Source organism: Echeneis naucrates, chromosome 14, assembly GCF_900963305.1.
Source record: "Echeneis naucrates chromosome 14, fEcheNa1.1, whole genome shotgun sequence".
Classification (NCBI taxonomy): Eukaryota; Metazoa; Chordata; class Actinopteri; order Carangiformes; family Echeneidae; genus Echeneis; species Echeneis naucrates.
The window spans coordinates 5,048,556-5,069,962 of NC_042524.1; the positions used below are offsets into that span (position 1 = coordinate 5,048,556).

The window sequence follows — 21,407 nt, forward strand, 5'->3', positions numbered from 1 at the left end:
CTGTGTTGTAATCAAAATGCTGCTTACATAGGTGTCCCAGATTGTATATCGTCAACGTAGACCTCATGCCAACTCCAGCTCACTAGAACGCACCTCGGGCAGGGGAATAATTGATTGCAGGTCCTAATTTAGAGGAAATCCTTTGATTGGCTTTCTATATGGCTGCAAAACAAGGATTGAATTAAGGGTTAGTAACTTATTCAGCCTTCATTTTTGATTTGTCAGAAGAGGCGTATCAGTGCATAAAATTGTTGTGACTACAGTCCTCTCAGGTATATTAATTTTTTTAAGGACATCATCACATTAAAATGAACAACGAGTCCTTACCGCTCAGGGAACATGTTTCTGTTTTTGATTAAGAGGAAAATCATAGATAAGTGAAAAGTGAAAGTGAAAAAATTCCAATGAAAGGAAAAAAGATAAGGTAAGACACATGACAGCTTATTTCCCCAGTTAGTCTAACAATGTTAACTGGAGACATACCAACATCACTGAATGCAAAAACAATTTTTCCAAGAAAGTCATTTCTTATTAGTTTCAAGTTCCATAGAATGGTGGTCTTCACTGCTGAAGAAATAAGTGATGAATTACGGTGAGGTTGTGTATCATTTTGACGTCATGTCCTGGATAAAGACCAGTGACAGTGAAAGCTGCAAAGCTTAGATGCTGATGCCAAATTAAACTCTTTTCATCACTCATTTTGATTTTATTTTGTTGTTTATTTACAGAAATAGTCAGTCATTAATTTAAGAATGGGCAGCAAATGTAATTTTATTTTTACTATTATTATAATCACGGGCCAACAAGCGGCACTGCTGTGATCAACACTGATTAAAATACTAATGTTTCATTTTTGGTCGATTACTCACCTAGTAAAGCTGACTCTGGGATCTGAGTCAATGGAAAAACCCTCATTATTGAGGCAAATTTAATCAATACCTCAGAAATAAAACTGCAGGCAGAATCTGCAGCACATGTGGATTTAAATTAACTTTGACCACATGCAACCTTCTCTTTGGGGTAAAGAACAAAGAAATAGCTCTCATTTTGAAATGCGACTGACCCCAGGCAAGCCCCATCATGTGGAAGCTCAAAGAAAGGATATCTGTTTAGTGTGTGTGTGAGTGTGTGTGTGAGTGAGTGTGTGTGTGTGTGTGTGTGTGGGTGGCTGTGCGGGTGCATGCATGCAGCAGGTGAGGACTGATCCAAACTGGGCCCCACCTACACCCTTTCTGTCCGCATAAAGGAACTACTGACACAGCTGAGATGTTGATAGTGCACTTTTTTAAGAAAGAAAGCTGGGGGAAAACACAAAAACTGCTCACAGATGCTTGAACCAACACTGATCACAAAGCATTTACGTAACTCCTCTGTGAAATCCATGTGTGTTGTAAATGTTATGTTTGACAAGTTTTTAAGCACCCCTGTGGCTTTTTATATTCTGTGCAGAGAAAAAAAAAAAGAACTGGAGCATTTTTTTGAGAACTATATGGGAAAGGTTTGATATGTAAAAGTCTGTTAGAACTATAACGACACTAATCTAAGCCAGTTAATGATTCATTCAAACCTGCTCTTTACAGCACAACTCTGTGAAAAAATAGCGTACCAGAAATTTAGAATATATTCTTTCATAACCTCTGAGTCCAATTTTCATGGCGTTTCTGCCATTGTACTGCTCATCTGTGGCATGGAGCCTAATGAATCTGCTGTCCTGCTCTTCCCCCTACTGTACATATGTGGGACTTCAATCTCCCAATATGTAGCCTATACGTCAAACATAGCATGTGCTGGAATTAGACTTATCCGTTTTTTTGTTTTTTTGCATTAAAGATTTTGAAGACTAATTTCTTTTCGCCCTTGCACAGATACCTATAATGTAATTAAAAACCAACAAACAACAACAACAACAAAAAAAAAAACTAAGTTATTGCAGTTTACACAATAAACAGTACCATATTGTTTGGCTTAGCATCCCGTTATCATTGTCTATTTGTCTACAGTGCAGTAAGCCATTTGGACCTAAAATTACGTTTTTCATATTCCAGTGGCCAGACTATATTATCCATTTATTACATATTTATGATTGTCAATTCCACAAATTACTTGGAATATAAAGTTAAGCAAGATAAGCAAATAGACTTATTTGTAAATTTGTACCGCACAATGGTTGTACTAAGCATGCATTACACACATTTAAGATATTATGAAAAAAACATTTGAATACCTTGCTCTGCAGCCCCATCCTCTACAATGTGTGCATGAAGTTGAATGTATGAATATTAATATTAATATTCATATTAATATTAATATTAATGTATTTGGAGGGAATTCCTCAGGAGGGAGTTCTCCATATTGTACGTTGAAGTCAAGTATGACTGAAAACCTGTCACGACCAGGGGGGCAAACCCCTGCTGCCTGTGCTGTGTCTGCAGTTTTACATGCTACAATGCCTTGAAGGATTGTGCATGTTACAGCAAACATTTAATCTAATTTGCATAGATAAACTAACGCACATGACGCTTTCAGGGCTAATTTGCTAAACAAGCTTTAAGATAAAGAGGCAACTGATGCTGATGCTCATTATTAACCAGATCAGGTGTATTTATAACTTGATTGCTTGGTTGCTTTTATGTAACAAACTAAACGTGAAATGATATGAAGTGTATGATTATGTTGCTTTTAATGAGCAACTGCTCCAACTCATTAGCATTTTAAGTTACACAACTAAATAATCTGTGGATATTATGGAAAAGTAGGCCAACATACAGCTGTGGACAAAGGTTCTATGAAAACTGCATGGATCAGTGCATAAAATTGTTGTGACTGCAGTCCTCTCAGGTATATGATTTTTTTAAGGACATCATTAAGAAAAATCCACATTAAAATGACAGAAGAGTCCTTACCTCTCAGAGAACATGTTTCTGTTATTGATTAAGAGGAAAATCACAGAAAAGTGAAAGTGAAAAATTTCCAATGAGAGGAAAGAAGATAAGGTAAGACAGAGTTAGTATAACAATGTTAACTGGAGACATACAATGCAAAAACCATTTTTCTAGTCATTTCTTAATAGTTTAAAGCTCCATCGAAAGGTCTTCACTGCTGAAGCACAGCTACACATTCAGTTGTCATACGTGGCTTTCACAAACTGTTAAATGTGTTGGTTTTGACCCAAACGTTTGTATAACACTGTGCAGACTGGTGATCAGGTGTGAGTCTGCGGACTGACCATCTGTCCGTCTCCGACATCCGCCGCTGTAAAGTCAAGCGCTCTGTTTGGCTCCGCCCACCGCCGCTCAAACCGGAAGTTTAGCTGTTGTTGTCACACTGGAAGAAAATGGCTGCGGCTCCGACTTTTTTTCAATGAAGACACCGATATTTCAATTTCATTTCGTTTTCTCGCGTCGGAGCGCCAGTCGACAGCTATGCAACCTAAAAGGCAAGTCCATCCCGTCGGCGGAGATTGACGTGGCCCCGTCGGCTCGCGTCTCGGGCGGCGTAACGTCGTTAGCATAGCGGCGGAACTCACAGCTTTGCCCAGCAGGAACGAGCTAGCATGCTAAGGTTAGCCGCGTTAGCCTCAACGGTCGGGCATCAACGAGCTTGTTGCTGTCTCAGTCGCTCTCTTTGACCGCTCTCCCAGCCAGAGTCCTTGAGTTTTACCAACCCCGACTGGGCAGCTTTGGCAGCAACACCGAGACGCGTTGCGCTTGAATGTACTTTTTTTTTTTCTTTTTTTTTTTTAAGTGGAGCGTTTACAAATGTGAGCAAAAGGATGAAACGGTGTCGCTCGTCGGTCTTCTCGGGCTGCTTGTCCGTGGCATCAGACTCCAGCGGCAGCCGGGCTGTTCGGCATCAGTGCTGACTTAACAAACCTGCCTGCTACACTGAGAGTATCTGTGTTTCTGTGTTTGTGTGTCTGTCATCTGCGTGTGTTCGGCCGTGCAGGGTGTGAATGGTCACTTTAGGAAGGTGACAGTGTGGGGCAGAAAGGACAGCGTCGTCTACCGTCACTCGCCTTGCAGCTGGCGGTGGACCACAATGGTAAGTTGTGTGTTTTTTTTGTTTTTTTTTGTTTGTTTTTTGTTTTAACCACCTTTCAGGTCATCTACCTCTGTGCATCAGTTGTGTTTTGTTTCACGTGAAAATATTGCAATACAACCCTGCAGCTGGAGTTGCACAGCTTGTTTCAATTCAACTGGGAAAATTTGGGAAAATTGTGATTGAGCCAAGTGTTAATTTGCCCTTTCTTCCTCTAGCAACAAGTTTTGGAATATGCATTGGATCGAGCCGAGGTACACAAAACATTATTTTAGATTCATGTGCATGCAATCACACATAACTCTCTGCCCCATCTGAACACTGACTATATTAGTGATCTGCTCTTCTGTTTCATCATGATTTAATACAGTGTGTTATCTCTTATTTAGTACATTGTTGAAAGTGCTCGACAACGACCGGCCAAAAGAAGAGTTTCGTCCGGTGGCAGGAAGAGTTTGTATCAGAAGCTCTATGAGCTTTACATCGAGGAATGTGAGAAAGAGCCAGAGTTAAAGGTTTGTGTCATGCAACTTGATCTCAGTTATGACGAGGTAATTATTGGCAGGACGGAAACTTAACTCATTCCAATTTGCACAGAATAAGATTGTGTGTATAAAATGTGAGTACTTTGGAGTGTTAAAGTGTGTTGATCGTGGTTTCTATGTATGCTTGCACAAGTTATGTATCAATTGCGTGAATGCAAGACAAACACACAAATGTGTTTGAACAATTTTGTGCACTTTTTTGTTTTACTGTAATTCTAATCCTTACATGTAGATTCAGAACTGTAGAATTATTTCAATGCCTTTGTTAGTTGTTGAATTATATTGTCAAATTGGACAGCCTGCTAATTGCCTTTTTAAGACTCTATTTAAAGAAAATGTGCGTTGAAAGCAGTAACATGCTTTTCTCTGAGATTGAGCATTGATATAGCTTAGATTTTTGTCACTTGAAATGGCAGATTTGACTCCTATGTGTTTTTATCATTTTTTTATTATTATTATTTTCCTTCTTTTCTTTTTTTTTCCCATGCCATTCCCAAGAATTTGAGGAGAAATGTGAATCTACTGGAGAAGCTGGTATCTCAGGAGTCTGTGTCGTGTCTGGTGGTCAACCTGTATCCTGGAATGAAGGTTATTCTCTAATGCTCAGGGGCAAAAATGGATCTGGTAAGAGCAATTACTCAAGCCAACTAGGTTTTTTTTAGCTGTTCTCTGCAACAACTTTATCTGTAGCATTCATATTTGTGCTCCTTTTTAGATTCTGAAACAATCCGTCTGCCATATGAAGAGGGAGAGCTGCTGGAGTACCTAGATGCTGAGGAATTGCCCCCTATTCTGGTGGATCTACTGGAGAAATCACAGGTCTGTATATGCACGTGTACACTTTTAAATCGTATGTACGTGCATGGTGCCAGTTCATGACATTTTAGATTAGTTTCTTATTTGTCAATAATTGCCTATTTGGTGTCCATCTGTTGATTGACATCCACCATATTGTTGTGTCTCAGGTGAACATCTTCCATTGTGGCTGTGTGATAGTGGAAGTCAGAGACTACAGGCAGTCTGGCAATACCAAGATGCCCACCTATCAGAGCAGACACATCCTGCTACGGCCAACCATGCAGGTAAAGAAGTAGTAGAGTAGTGTTCAACCACTCACCAACTGACCAAGATCAAACAAACTACAAACTGCAAGGGAACTAAACCTGACCATGTGTAAAATCTTGATCTGGAATGGGGGTGAAAGTATTCATCTCAATATAAAAAGATTGATATGGATATCTTTCTTTTTGTTTTGAAGACTCTGATCTGTGATATCCATGCCATGACCAGTGATCATCACAAGTGGACACAGGTAAAGTGTCATGTCTACCATCTCAGACAAACAAGAAAAACTAAATCCTACCTCTTCTGACACTTGACTATCTTTTTCTGCTCTTTAAGAGTCCTATAAATCAATCTAGATCTTCACTACATACAACCTAAGCAGTGTTTTTTAAAATATGCTGCATTTTATCCAGCAAATTACTTAATAATAATAGCAGGCAGGTTTCAATTGTTTGTCTTGAGCAACTTCTGTTTCAGTACTTTGCTTAGTTGTTTTTTGTAATTTTTCCCTTTTTTTTTTTTTTAGGATGACAAATTACAGCTGGAGAGTCAGCTGATTCTGGCCACAGCTGAACCTCTGTGCCTGGACCCTTCCATCTCTGTCACATGCACAGCCAACCGCCTACTCTACAACAAACAGAAAATGAACACACGCTCCATGAAACGGTACAGAATACACTCAGCAGGGTTGGAGGCAGCTCATTTAGAATACAATCATGCCAGGAAAAAAACTAATTTGTGAGAGTTTTTCTTATTTTAAATTGAGGACATAAAAAATAAAAGCTCAATAAATTAAGAAACAGCCTTGAAATGCATTTCAAGGCACATACCTCTTTGTTTAAACTGTAGCTGTTTCAAGAGGCACTCTCGAGCTGCACTGAACAGGCAGCAGGAGCTGTCCCACCTACCCATGCCACCACAGCTACGACTCTATGACTACCTACAGAGGAGGAAGGAGAGAAAACCTGCTCCTGTCATAGATCTGAAGATCTCAAAGATTGGAAATGTATGTAGCCTATACAAAATACCCACATTATGGAAAACATACCAATTTTAAATGACTTTTTTGTTGTTGTTGTTGTTTTTTTTTTTTGTTGTTTTTTTTTTTTGTTTTTGTTTTTTTTTTTGATGCAGATGTTTCAGTGCTGCACCATTCCCGTTTCCCACTGTTGATAAAAATCTCTTAACCTAAAACAGCACAGGTCATTGCATGCCTTCTTTTGTTCATACCACTTTTTGTTTTTCTCTTGTCACCTCATCCTGGGCTCTTGGCTGTCATCACTTGCAGTCTGTTGACATGTGGAAGCAGAACAACTGCCAACTAACTGTACCGAAGGAAATTGATGTGAGTAACTCAGCATTCCTCTATAACACTGTCACTTAAACATTTCAACCAACAGCACTTAGAATCCACTCAGCTCACAGTTTGACAGTCATAATGTGGATGCACACCAGGCCTGATGGATTTCACTGTTGCTTTAGGTGGAAAAGTATGCTGTGGTGGAGAAATCCCTGCAATTAGAGGACTCTCAACCCACTGTGATCTGGCCCGCTGAGGTAAGTGTGACAGTAGCAGCATTAACATTCTCCGGGGTCATATATCAATGATGGCTGTTTCCGGTCTGAAATAAGCAAGGAGTGCTTGTACAACCTTCAAGGCCCTGTAACAGACAAAGCAAAATTGAATTTACCTTATAAATTGACTTGTCTGTTTACAGCAATATATGAACACAGAAATTATTTCTTCTAAAATGTTAAACCACTTGAAACAGATTCCTTTCTGATGATAAACCAAAAATTCTGTCCTACTTGCCCACAAGCCTCCTGTCAATGTGGAACATTTCTGAATTTCACACATTCTTCTGCTATTACGGAAAAAAGGACCACACAGGAGTGGAGTTACAGAATGTGTCCAGAGCGCTGCTTGTGTCCATAAATGGTGCTGCTTTTTGCGTACTTTAAAAATACCCAATTCCTTCTGAAGGTCAGTGAAGCAAAGGGTAAGATATTCTGGATGCTGGGCCCTAAAACAGGTGCCCCAAGACAGTCATGGACATGAAGAAAGGCTAATCTGCTAAAGTGACCATTAATGTTTCTTAAAGCATGTTAAAAAAAAAACAAAACACTCAATCTCTGTCTATGTGGTTGGATTTTATCTGTAGCATTGTTTTTCTTCTTGCTGTTTTAAAACATTTATAGTTACATGATATCACAGCACTTTATTCTGCACATCATACATCATTTTTCATTCAATTCTCTTGGCCCCTTTTGTTCACACAGGAAGTTGTAGATGACTACACTCTTGAGTGTGAGGTAGGGGGCCAAGCACAGAGGACCAAGGTGTCTATCTTTCAGTCGATGGGAGATCCACTTGTGTACGGGAAAATCTACTGTGCTAAAGAACCAAAAGCAGAGGAGGACAGCACTGACCTAAAGCTCATACATCCCCCGTAAGCACATTCTGTGATGCAATTCAGTATGCACAAAAGGATTTGCAACGCCATTCTGAATTCACTCATCTTCATTTTTTTTCTCTCTCTCATAGCTTCCTTATAGGCTCAAAGACAGACGCAGACCGGTGAGTCACCATGTTTTCTTTTGTTAAGAAGGTAGTCATGTCAGATACAGTGTTCAGGGGTATGCAGTCAAAGAGCATGGTATATAATTTTGTCTGTTTCATAGGTTTCTCACTCAGTACAAAGGAGTATATGAGAGAGATATGAACTGTGTGGTCAAGATGACCCACAACTCAGTCAACATGGGACAGGGGCCCCAGTCTCCCAGCAAAGATGAGGTAAATAACTTTCATGCCCTGATTGAGTAAAAGTTCAAGCTCGCTCTGGGTTTATCGTTCAAGCAGAGAATGTCTTTTATTTCACTCCTTGTGGTGCGCTGGGGCCAACAAGCTGTTTTAATGTTATCTACAGGGTGATGGTATTTCTCCTCTGGTCCAGACGTCTGTCTTGGGAAAAGGGGTTAAGCACAGACCCCCTCCCATCAAACTGCCTTCAGGATCAGGCAGCAGCTCCTCAGGTACAATGATACAAATTTTTGGACATTATTCCTAAGAGCAGTGTGGTAGACACTCAGGTAGACAATTGGTAAAAGGTATAAATTGTTAACAAGTTCTTAAATATAAAGGTACTTCCTTTTTCATCAGGTAATCCATATAGTTCACAAACCACCAGTGGTCTACTCAAGTGTCCTACACCCCCTCCAACCAAAAGCCAGTCTCTAAACAGGAAGCACTCCATGGAGCTGAGCCAGGTGGGCCTCCTGTCGCCTGCCTCCCTCTCCCCAATGGGCTCCTCGCAGAGTGAGTACAGCCAAGCGTGACCTACTGGTTAGCTGCTTGCTTCCATTAGCCACAGCCATGGCGATGAGAGCTAGTTCAACTGGAATGTCTCTTATTAGCTCCCAAATTTTAAAATGATGGAACATGTGCTTGACAAGGGTCCAGGTCTTGGGAGCATGAAATGTCAGAGATCTACTGGGAACTGGGAATATTGTTAGAAACAGGTATATTTTTAACAGGAATAACATGTCATGGTTTAAACTTTTCTCTTTAGCTCAGCTTCTACTTAGATTCCAAACAGGAGTTATAATAATATCAAAATAACTTAATAAAAATTAATAAAGTTCTGGACTGACAGGATGATTCTGTAGTTTTGTTATATGAAACTCTTGATTGCAAAGCTTTACAGATATTACCTGCTGAACCTACCCCTCCCTCTCGTCATAATTGTGACCCACTTCTTCTCTCTTCTCCCAAAGGATCTGGAACCCCAAAGCCATCCACCCCCACACCCACCAACACGCCATGCTCCACCCCTCACCCCACCGACTCCCTCACTGCTCCTCTCTCTGTGACCCCCACCCCTTCAGACCCTCCCATGGTTCAGGGCCAGTCACAGCCTGCCCTCCTTACACCTTTCCCTCAGCAGCAACTGGCTCTAAGCCAGCCTGTGCCTGTCATGACCATTCCGCTGCCCACCATGGGTACATCCATCACCACAGGAACCACGTCGTCACAGGTCATGGCTAACCCTGCAGGCTTGAATTTCATCAATGTGGTCAGCTCTGTCTGGTAAGAAATTAAAAAAAGAAATGTCTCTGATGCCATACTGTCACATGATGGTAACTATCACTTTTCCTGACAACCCTCTTCTGTTATTGCAGCAGTCCTCAGACGTTGATGAGTGGCTCCAACCCTATGCTGGGTCCAGGCCTTAACCTGAGTGGAATCCTGCCCCCTGGAGGGCTAATGCCCACCATGCAGTCTGCAGCACAGACTGGTAAGACAGAGATTTCAATAGAAACATTCATATCGCAAGAAGCATCTCTCTGTTGGTCTTTACTGATCTGTGTGGTAATGATGACTCTTGATTTGTACCACAGGAAGTCATTTTGGGCTGAACAGCAGTGCTGGGTTGAGACCACTGAACCTTCTGCAGGTATGGCTCTGTGCCGCTTAGTCCGTAGAACTCCTATTTGCACGCACTGGCTATCTGTTGGGTACTTGGAACAATGGTGTGTTGTGTTTGAATCACCTGCACGGCTTTATTTCCTCACATTCTTTTCCTGCAGCTCACTGCATAAGTTATGCAGTGAACACCTTTTATTAAGTTGATTGGGTGCCACGGAGGCATGTGTCTTTTGTGTGTCATTTGCTGAATGAAAAGGAACCTCTCATCATGGTGACATTAGTGCCAGCCTCTACCTTTTGATATGGAAAGTCTTATCTGAGGGAGGCCAAGGGCTAGTACAGACTAATAGGTATTTGAATACAGGCAGTTCGTAAACATCGTGGCTTGCCATATCCCTTGATAGTTTTGATTTTGTGATAGCAGCTATTGTGTAGTTACCCTGTTTTTTTGATTACTTTGTTAATTCTCCCATTTTCCCTTGCTTTTGTCCCTTTTTGCTTACATGTACATCACCCTTTCCCTCTGCTTCTTCCCTCTCCATCTTCAACCCTTCCTGTATCTTCACCTGCCCATCTGTTACTCCCCTATTTTTTGTTTGTTGGTGTGTGTGTTTGTGTGCGCGCGCGTGATTGTGTGTGTTTTTTTTTTTTTTTTTTTTTATTGTTTGTTTTCTTTTGTTGTTGTTTTGTTTCATATTCCCAGATCCCCACTGGTCCTCTCATCTTTAACTCTCTGCAGCAGCAACAGCTGCCTCAGTTCTCCCCACAGCAGAGTCAGTCAGCCACCTCCAGTCCTCAACAGCAGGCCGAGACGGTGAGACTCACTTCCACGGAGACACATACAAGCACATACAGGCAATAGAATGCATGCTGTGATAAATGAGAAAAAGAGCATGCTGTTGGTTGCAGCTGCCAGAATTAAGCCAGAACTCCAAAAGTCAGCCACACCTAAAAAAAAAAAAAGTTACTGGAAAGATCTATGTTCCAGGGCAAGAATGACTAGTGTATTGACAGCTAGAACTTTCTTGGGTGACTCAGGTATAGCCAAGACTTGAGTTAAAGTGGAAAATTTCTAATACAACTTTAATGGCTATCGTGAAGCTCTGAGTTGTGCAAGGGCACGTTTGAGCAAAATTTGTATGGAAGAGTGGGAGAAATGCCCAGAGTTCAACAGTTCTGATTGTGATATATACCAGCAGTCCTTGTAGGAGAGGCTGTAGCCTCTGCCAAAACAACTCCTAACCATTAAATTGCTGGATCCTCACTGTGCTTGGCTCACAGATGAGAGCCAGTAAAATTAGTATCATCTTTCCGAGGATCAATGTGTGTGCTTTAGTGGCATCTGCTGGTTAGTTTGCTAGTTGCATCAACCTCACTCCCTCTCCTTGCCCCACAGTACAAGATGTTATCATAGCATTAATAGTGATTACCACTGTTGCCCCACAACAAGAAGGTCACAGGTTTGATTCTGTGTGGACTCCCACTATCCAAAAACATCATGTTTAGGTTAAATGGTGACTCTAAATTGTTTGAGTCTTGACTGTGAGTGGTCGTTGGTCTTTGTCAGTCTCTGTATGTTGGTCCTGTGATGGACTGGCGACGTGTCCAGGGTGTACCCCGCTCTCATTTTATGACAGCTGGGTTTGGCTCAGCCCCCCCCCCCCCCCCCAAAATCATCTTAAGTACAAATTATCTCTGGTCACATTGTTGCGCATGTATTTTTACTATCTATTATAAAGACAGAAATAAATGGATGGACCTCTCCTTCTTCTCCATCTTCTCTCTCTCTCTCTCCTCGTCTTTCTTCTCCTTTCTCTTCTGCTCCTTCACCTCATTCATCATCCTTTTCTCTGCCTCCTTCTTTGCTTTCTCTTTTTCCTTTTCCATATTTCTCTTTTCCCTATCAGACATTGAGGCCAGCTTCTGAAGCTTGGTGTTCGACACAGTGAGGTGATGGATGTGTTCCTCCATTACGCTGGTCCCTTTTGTCCATTCCTCCTCTTTGGCGAGCCACTTCTCCTCCATGTCTGCCTTGTTGTTCTGCAGCTGCTCTTTCTTTTGCCTCTCACACCTGATAGTTTCCTCCAGAGTGTCAAGCTTTGCCTGCCAATCAATTTCCTTCTGGTGGAGCTCGGTCTCCAGTTTTCTAATTTTTTTCATGCACTCTAAGCTCTTATTGGTCACATTCACGGCTTCATTCTTGGCACTGGCAATGCTTTTGTGTTCCTCCTGTATGATGTGTGCCACCATCTTGTTATAGTTTTCTTGAACGGCACAGAGTTGAGCAACTGCCTCCGACTGGATGTGAGCTATCTTGCTCTCCCCATCTGCATTTAACTGAGCAACAAAGTTTTGGAAATAAACCTTAGCTTCTTGTAACGTCACATAATTTGTCTGTGCGGTGTTGTAGAGCTCTTTTGCCTCAATCCTAGTTTTACTGAGCTGTTCATTCAGTTGGATGCATTGCTGATGTTTCTCTTCCAGCTGATTGGTGACGGCTTCAAAATCAGCTTTGAGCTTTTTCTCTCTGGCTTTTAGGGCGTCAAAGTTTTTCACCAGCTTGTCAAACCTGTCCTGGGTTGTCTTCAGTGTTGAGGCTAAGAAGTCTCTCTCCTTGATCATCTTGACCATCTTTTCTTTCTCCCAGCTGTTCTCCTTGGTGGCTATTTTCTCTTTCAAAGCCATGATTTCAATTTCCCTCTCTGCTGTCATCTGGCCTTGGATCTTCTCTGCCTCGGTTTTGGTTTTATGGAGCTGTTCTTCCAGAAGCAGCACCTGGTCTTCAGGCTTTTTTTTATTTCTTCATGTTTGTTCTGCATCTTTTGAGTAAACTCCATCTTTTCTTTCTCCTAGCTGATGAGCTTCTCCTTCAGAGCTGCGATTTCTGCAGCCAGCTGATTTTCCCTTTCTGCATTCAACTGGTGTTGAGCATTCTCTGCTTCAGTCTGGGCTTCACAGAGCTGTTCCTCCAAGAGGAAGACTCGCTCATCTGTCTCTTGTAGTTGTTTCACAACCATTTCGTGGTTGGTCTGAAGCAGCTGCTCTCTGGCTACGAGGGTGTTGAAGCTGTCTTTGGTCTTTTTCAGTGATGAAACCAAGATGTTCCTCTCACTGATTAACTCCTCCTTTTCTTTCTCCCAGCTGTTATCAGGGCTGGTGGACTTCTCCTTCAGAGCTGCAATTTCTGCAGTCAGCTTCTCATTTTCCCTCTTTGAGTTGATAAGGGCTTGTCGGAGAGCATGCAGTATTTTAGTTGGTCTGGGATGCTGTTCAGCTGAATTTGCTTCCATTGTAAATGAACAAAGATCAAAGTTGTGGAGTCTTCGTGAAAGTTGTACTGAGCTCTCTGTATACATTTGCAGGGAAGAACTTAGAAGGTAGTGAAGCTCAGGGTTCCTGTAACCAAGTTGACCTCTGCTGGAAAAATTTTAATATCAACAAACATTCCGACATTCCAATGAGTCCAACCATTTTAAACAATAACCAACCAGGACAGAATCTGTCATGTTATGAAGGAAGACACTGTTTCTTTTCCTCACAGCTTACTTTATTCATTAGGCACATGGTAACGTCCAGCAACTGCTAATAACGGTTAGCAGTAACTGTCCCACTCTGTGCCATCAACAAATATGGCCAACATTATAAAGAGTCAAGCCATTTTAAACACTATACAGGCCAGCATGGTGACACAGTGGTCAAGGCTGTTCCATCACGCCAAGAAGGTCGGGTTCAGGTTTGGTTCCCTTTCTGTGCAGAGTTTGCATGTTCTCCCCCTGCCTTCGTGGGTTTCCTCCCACCGTCCAAAGGCATCATGTTTGGGTTAAATGGTGACTCTAAACTGTCTGTAGGTCTGAGTGTGAGTGGTTGTTGGTCTCTGTCTGCCTCTGTGTGTTGGCCCAGTGATGGACTGGTGACCTGTCCATGGCGTACCCTGCCTTCACCCAGTGTGAGCTGGGATTGGCCCCAAACATGAAACAGATAAGCGGTAGAAGATGAATGAATGACAACATAATTATAAATGTTAATGGAATTTCTGTCTTTCTAGATCCGCTCCTATCTTACACACGCCTGGGTTTTAAAACCAATTTTTATCTTTCAATAAAAAACTTTCTACAATATGTCATTTTTTTTTAACTTTGCATAATGAGTTCACTGTCTTTTGTTGACTTTCTCTGCAGGGTGACCAGGGGTCAGATCAAAGTTTAGGAAACCAGCAAACAGCGGTCATCAACCTGGGAGTCGGAGGCTTCATGTCTCCACAGGCAGCAGGTATGAATCATCACCCTCCCAAACACACCTGTGTACACAGAAACCACAGACATTTCTCTGACACATTTCTCCTCACTCGGTCTCTTGACCTGTTTCACACCAGATTGACTCGATGCCACTAACTAGTACTAATAAGATAAGATTTACTAATGTATTCATTATTGTAATTACTGTGAGGACTGAGGACTCGTAGTCTGTAACTCAAAGTGATAATTTTACTGAAGTCAGCCATTGTTCCTCTCAACGGAGCCTTTAACAACTGACAGGAGAGACTCAACTTCCCCTTCTTCTCTGCTACATTTCCTTTTTTCTTTTTTCTCTGTTGTTTTTTGCCCCCACCCTTATGTCTTTCCCTCTTCCATGTGTCATCCCATCCTCGTCCTCCACCTGCCCTGCTCACTCACCCTTTTCTGGCCTCATGCTGTTTACCCATAATCCCACACTTACAAATCTCTGTGCACGTGGTCAATTACCTGTGCTCTCTGCCCCTCTGCAATGTCTCCTTTTTGTCTTCTCTTCCTTCAACTTCTACTCTTTCCTCTGTGCATTACTGGGACCATGCCCACCCCCAACCTGCATCTTCTCCCGCTCCCTAATCAATTTCCCCCTTTTTGCTTGTATGTGCATTTCCTCTCTTCATTCTTTACTCTCTTCCTTTGCTGCTGTCTCTCTTGCCGTCACATTCTTCCCCCTCGGGCTTCCTCTCTCCTCCCCCCCTCCCTCCCATTAGTGCTGTCCCAGTTGGGCTGTGGGCTGGACGGGTCTGGGCCCCAGCTGCCTTCTCCAAGGCTTCAGCAGCAGCACCAGCCACAGATCCAAGTAATACAGCAACTTTAACATCTGTATACACATACATTTTTTTGTTGGAGCCAAACACTGGAACTAGATTCTTCAGCCAACACTCCATGCCTACATTTATCAGGCAGTTGTATGTTGTGCTATTATGAGCTGTCAGGGATTTAGGTAAATTTTACTGCTGTGTATTAAAGTCTAAAAAAGAATTTCTAAATCTATTCATCAGACCTGGGTAAATTAAATATATATTAAAACCCATTGTTCTGTATACTATGGAATAGAAATTCATTCAATAAATGTTCAAAGGTGCTTAATGTAACCCAACATGTCACCAAAACTTATTTTAGTCAAAATCTTTACTATCATTGGTTTTTATTAAATTTGTTTCATACACATCTCTTTATTTTTAATGATTTTTATCATCCCAGGTCTGATTTTCACCACTTGTCTTGTGGAATAATTTTCTTTCTTTCTTGTAGCTCCACACCATTCACGCCATCTTGTGTTGTATGTTTGGTTAATATGTTGTTTTACAAAGATCACAGCAGTGCCACTACTCGAAGTAACCCACACACACAGCTTGTGGCACTTCCCATGGCAGCAACTAACAGTGTGTAAAAATGGGAGGCATGTTCTTACCAAGCACCCTAGAAACAGGATCTGTTGAAATTTTGCTGACTGTATCATGACGGATTAGCGATGATAGCCTGTTACTCTGTGAAGCATGAAGCATAAGGTGTTAAATTTTTTTCTTTTGTCCGGTTGAAGTTGCTGACTTACTCTGAGTGGAAAGCACGGTTGCTAAGCTGCATGTCTGTCGTTGCCAGGGTCTCAGCCAATAATTTGTCTCCAGAACGCCACTGGTGCTGCTTGACTGTATCCTGCCTCACTCCCCAACATATCCCGGCCCGCCCCAATCTGTATTTCTTCCTCCTCCCTCCTCTCTGCAACCCATTAACCACTTTTCTGTGTTTCTCTGCACACTCCTCTTGTATGTCATACAAGGCTTCGGTTCAGCTTCACTAACCCATGCTACTTGATGTAGAAGTCTACGACACTATGAAAGATAAGTTTCAGTGAGGTAGTCTGCTCAACACTGATAACAATGAATGTTTTACTGTGCTGCAGGTGCTTACACATTACCTAGAACCACAGACAGGAACATGCATCGTGTTGGCTGTAAGTATTCGAACATACTGAAATAGCCACTGATATTTTTTCTGTAATTTTTCCTTCTGCACTGGACAGTTGCAATTCTTGCAGCACCAAATGCAGCAGCAGCAAATGGCTATGGGAGCAGCAGCTCCTCAGGGGGGAGCACCACGGCAACATACCGCCAGCCAACCAAGAAGTAAGAGGAAGCGGAGCACGCCACAGCCCCTCCCAAAGTCGTGACAGACTAAAATCACACTAAACCGACCTTCCACCCTCCACATAAGGACGTGAATGATCCATACTGTGCTCTTTGTCTGCCTCACTGGGGAGACTGCAGACAAAAAAAGACTTTTTGCTGTTTCTGTTTGTCTTTTTCTAGCTGACAATTTTGTATGTAATGGGTGTCAGAGGTTTGGAGAACCAAAACTGTGTCCACCATTGATAATGGGGGTTTTTAGAACAGGGAGCCCTACGCTTAAAGAACCTTAGTGATATTTTTTTGAGATGAAACTGAAAAAGATGGTTCTTGTAGGTAGTGAGCTTCCACAATAAGAGATCGCCCCTTCAGGAAGAATTTTTTTTAATGGAGGCTCCTGTGGACTGAGAGGATCATGAATGCACATTCTCAGAGGATTCCTCATGAGCCTTCCTGATCCTCGTGCCTCTGCTTGGTTGACCCTGGTAGAAACTGCCCTTTAAGCACGGTTCCCAGCTGAGTTTATTGACACCAAATCCTCCATATAACCATTACATGTGAAAATGCAAATCTGATCTTGGAGTAGTGCCTGGGGGCAGCGCTCTACCTCTCAGTCTGTTGGAAGTCTTTCTTTTGTTAGCAATCCCGGCACAGGGCTCAACCGAGGACTCAAGATCAACATGCAAGACGGTGTACCTGATTTTGTACAGCACATTTTGAAAAGGCATTTCCTTTTAATTAGTTCAGGAGCCATGGGCGTATTCTTACGAGACATCGAGAGTGTTTGTGTGTGTGTGTGTGCGTGAGTGCGCGTGAGATGTTTCTGGACACTGAGAAATAATTTTTTAAGCAGTCTTTGTCAGCAGTTTTATTGTTATTAAAAAAAAAAAAAAAGAATATATATTGACAGTGGAAAATACAGCTTTTAGATAAAACGCATTGTCTGCGACTCCTTATTGTGCTGTCTTCACACTACTAATGACCTTGTTGATTAGTTTTTGGATTTCTCTCTGCCGTGCTGTTGCTTGGTTGATACACTGTTGCAGCTTCTCACCAGACACTGATGTCCCACCTGACCCAGAGGAGAAGATAGTTACCAACGATGTTTGTCTGTTTCTCCCCCCACCATTCATCCTTCAGAACAGTCGCTGTGAATTCTTTTAATAACCATTTATTGCACAAGCTCCATTCATACCATTCACCGGAAAGCAGTTCTTATTGTTTTGGAGCGAGAACCTGCAGTCGCAGGAATGCAGGTGTTCTAACTTCATTTAATACAAAATGTATGATAACTAACCCAGCACAAACACCAAAAATTGATAAAAACAAAACATTAAAGATGGGGATATATTCTAGTACTCTTTAAATATACGCTCAGAAAAAACCCTAACCCTAACCCAGCTTAGTTACTTTTGCATTTTCTTAGATCACGTTTTCCACTCCTGCATTTTTTACAGTGAACAGTTAACAATTTGGATGAGTGACACAGGGAGAGGACAGTCTTTGCATAGTGTGTATTCTGACCTGGTTTATATACAGAGCAGAGCCGTCCTTCGTCATCTGTCACCACAGTGAGCTGGGCGGTCACCAGACTCTCCTCGTCAGATGTGGGATCTACGATCAGTATGGATCTGTGCAGAGAGCAGGTCGGGAGAACAATTACGAACGCCAAAGTCAGTTTTATATGATGGCTCATCAAACTAAAAATCGTTCACTTACTCATCGAAAATACAAAACGAAGTAGCGACTGGATGCTTGTGAATACGCAGCTCGTGTCTCTTTTTGAAATTCACCTCTGGTGAACCTGTTTCCGTGTTGATGGTGACCTCCGGGAGTTGTGCTGTTGGGGACATGAGGCTGTGAATGGACACATCTTAAAAAAACAGTCGTATGTGGCCATGGCCATAAACAGCTAATTCAACTGAAAATACTGCAATTACATGTGAAGTCAGGTACAGATAAGAATCATGGAAGAACGCATCTATACTTAAAAACAAATTGTATATTTCAGCTGCAGTACTAAAGCGGTTGCTATCATTTTGTTTTTACAGCACATACTGTTTTTCAAAGCAGAGAGAAGGGCCATAATACAGGCATCCAACAAGTTCCCGTCATAGTCGAGACACATCAGGTCACAGTAGAGCACCCAGCAAAGCTGTAAACAGTGAACACAATCATCATCCGAGAGCCCAACATTTACAACAATTAACAGGTACGCATGTATGTGCATCACAGGGGGTTTACCTTTCCTCTTTCAATACACAAATCCTCTGTTTGTATCAGTTCAGAGCTGCAAAAATATATTTAAAAACATTTATAGAAGTATTCGCAGACATGTTAAACACCTGATGAAAACAAAGAAATGTGTATTTAAAATCACCTTTCGATTACATCTGCAACAAATTGGCTAGCAGCCTGGGCCTGTTCTCCAGGCGGGCCCGGTCGAAACCGTGACGAACACAGAGGCGGCAGGTCTACGTTGGGCACTAACAAATATGAAAACAAAAATCACAATTATTAAATGCAACACAACACAGAGTGCCTAAAGTTTTATACACAGAACTAATGAGCATTACATAATATGCATAAAATATCACAGCCAAAATAAACACAACACCATAAACACAGTCATGCTTTAAACTACTCATAAGATTATATTTTTCTGGGTAATAAAGTCCTACATCTTCCTTAATGTGTAGTATATTTTCATGGTTGTGCTACATCATAGTTTTGATCAATATAAACTCCCTACAAAATGGTTGTAAACATTATAAATGCAACATATGTTTCAATATCAACAAGATGTAAATTACAGGAAATGTCGATTATTCAAGTTAACCATTTGTAGTCAAAACTGCAAATAGAAATGCATAAAGTCTAATAATATTAGGAAACAAAGGGACGGAAATAATGATATCCCCTTGTCTGCTTCCTTAATTTAATACTTACCAATGTAACCTTTGCCAGGTGCTTCCACTGTAGGGTTCGCCAACTCCTGCACATGAAGAAACACAAACTATTTATCTCTTTATCAGTTTCAACGCCTGTTGAAATAAGGTTTAAACCAACATGTTCATGAACATTTACCGCCTTGATCCCACAGATGACTGTGGTATTTCCAATCTTTACCAGGGCTGAGCCGTCTGCTGTAGATATGGACCCTGAACAGAGAAAATCATCCCATGTAGAAGAAAAAGAGCGAGAGAGAGACGATTCATTGTGTGAATCAGATCAGAGTTGTGTCTCACCTATGTTCAGTGTTGTGGTTCTGAACTCTGACAGCTCCCGTCCATCAGGCCGGCAGTTCTCCCTCTGAAAAGGAAAAATTTGAAAGTGTCTGATGACTGGTTTTTATCATGTGCTGACATTAACCCAGCTGAAGATGCAATTACTGACCAGGAAGCTCCTGTGATACTCCAGAGGCTCAGCAGTCCTGCAGGGACAGAGGTCACTGACTTAAAGACATAATGACAGATCCAGGTTTTACAGATTTCACCAATCAGACGGACTGATTATCACATACTGACTGAATAGCCAGCAGTCACATAGAAGGTGTATTTCATGCAGTTGAACTACAGCCCTGATCAGGGTCGATCTCCTCCATGCGAATCTCTGTTACTGACAATCATCGAGTACTTCTGATGGTAAATTGGCTTTGTAGTTACCTTTAAACACACAAAATGTATTCATTATAATAGCTAAAATCTATATAAACTTACTTGAAACCGGCCGCCATGATGTTTTGATTAAACACGTGGGTTTAGCATCCGGACTACGGTGGCCGGTAGGAAGAAAACACAAATACGATTTTTGTATTACTCCTTTCCCCTTCTTTTAACCATCTCACAGCCCCTCTGGGTTAAGTTGTGAATCAGTTACGCTATTTAATTTGACTAGATTGACTGACTTTATATAACATTAATACCGTCCTGTTGCCCTTTGAGGTGCGCACTTCCCGTTACCGTAACTCCTAGACCCATTACGTTAACTAGAAAAGTTAAAAAAAAAAAACAAAAGTACCATAACGGCGGAAAAGGGAGCTTTGCGCCCATATATGTGGCATTACGGTAGCCCGTAGGACGACCAATCACAGACAAGTTCCTCCAGCCCGCTGCAAATACGTCACACGTTTTCTCAGTACCGTAAATCGCAAATAGTCGGCTCACTTCAAAACATTCGAGCGCTTTCAGAAAGCAGAGAAGATGTTTTCGGCGGTAAACGGAATGCTATGCTAGATATTACGGTAGAGGTGAAATCGATGAGGAAAATTGAATAGTGTTTGTGTGAAAGGCACGAAAGAGACATGAGAGAAACATGAGAGAAACATAAAAGAAACACGAAAGAAACATGAGAGAAACATGTGAGAAACATGAGAGAAACATAAAAGAAACACGAAAGAAACATGAGAGAAACATGTGAGAAACATGAGGGCAGAATGAGAGAAACACGAAAGAAACATGAGAGAAACATGAGAGCAGCTTCCCCAGAATTCAGCCCTATACAGCAAATAGCTGACTTTAATTTATGTTTTAATTAAAAATTATGAGAAGGACTTTAGAAAGATTTGCCAAACGGCCCAAGATGGATGAGGATGGAAATGAATATGAAGAGATTACACTGAAATCAGAGTAAGTAGAAAACTTTTGATAGCTTACAAATGTACTTTTCTCAAAATAAGATACAGCTTCAATGTAACCATTATGTGTAATGCACGTGTAAGTATTGCTTTCACATTTTATTCTAACGCTTTATTATTTATCTGGATTATTCATTTCTGTACTTCATCTGGATTAAAAACACAAAATCTCCTTGTATTGGAGAATATGGCAGTGTGACGTGTGCCATGTGGGCCTCTGTCTGCAGCTGGAGAGGAACTGCTTCAAGAAATTTCACACCAGCTAGAAAGTGTTCATGTGAA

The 21,407-nt window shown here is 41.6% G+C and overlaps 2 protein-coding genes across 2 annotated transcripts; one reads left to right on the forward strand and one right to left on the reverse strand.

Moving 5' to 3' along the window:
• The first annotated feature begins 3,327 nt into the window (after positions 1 to 3,327).
• On the forward strand, positions 3,328 to 17,406 carry supt20 (SPT20 homolog, SAGA complex component). Its single transcript, XM_029519335.1, is given in 23 exon segments — positions 3,328 to 4,041; positions 4,257 to 4,292; positions 4,428 to 4,553; positions 5,082 to 5,160; positions 5,163 to 5,207; positions 5,299 to 5,402; positions 5,549 to 5,665; positions 5,842 to 5,895; positions 6,175 to 6,314; positions 6,498 to 6,654; positions 6,937 to 6,993; positions 7,131 to 7,205; positions 7,929 to 8,073; positions 8,151 to 8,226; positions 8,331 to 8,442; positions 8,576 to 8,681; positions 8,809 to 8,964; positions 9,423 to 9,735; positions 9,828 to 9,943; positions 10,047 to 10,102; positions 10,778 to 10,888; positions 14,253 to 14,343; positions 16,387 to 17,406. Coding segments are annotated over 23 exon segments (2,382 nt in total). The 5' UTR covers positions 3,328 to 4,038; the 3' UTR covers positions 16,494 to 17,406.
• exosc8 (exosome component 8) lies at positions 17,350 to 20,406 on the reverse strand. Its single transcript, XM_029519336.1, has 11 exons — positions 20,209 to 20,406; positions 19,886 to 19,922; positions 19,738 to 19,801; positions 19,577 to 19,650; positions 19,439 to 19,484; positions 18,870 to 18,975; positions 18,734 to 18,779; positions 18,548 to 18,644; positions 18,209 to 18,329; positions 18,014 to 18,120; positions 17,350 to 17,561 (listed from the first exon to the last, which is right to left on the reverse strand). The coding sequence occupies exons 1-11, from the start codon at positions 20,223 to 20,225 to the stop codon at positions 17,443 to 17,445; spliced, it is 834 nt and encodes a 277-aa protein (XP_029375196.1). The 5' UTR covers positions 20,226 to 20,406; the 3' UTR covers positions 17,350 to 17,442.
• Between the last annotated feature and the right edge of the window lie 1,001 nt (positions 20,407 to 21,407).

Bases quoted from the DNA above. Each gene is read 5' to 3' on its own strand.
- exosc8 (XM_029519336.1), bottom strand. The intron at 19,802-19,885 runs GTCAGTAATTGC...TTTCCTTTTCAG, and splicing joins AGTATCACAGGAGCTTCCTG to AGGGAGAACTGCCGGCCTGA. The intron at 18,121-18,208 runs GTAAGTGAACGA...CTCTCTGCACAG, and splicing joins TCGTTTTGTATTTTCGATGA to ATCCATACTGATCGTAGATC.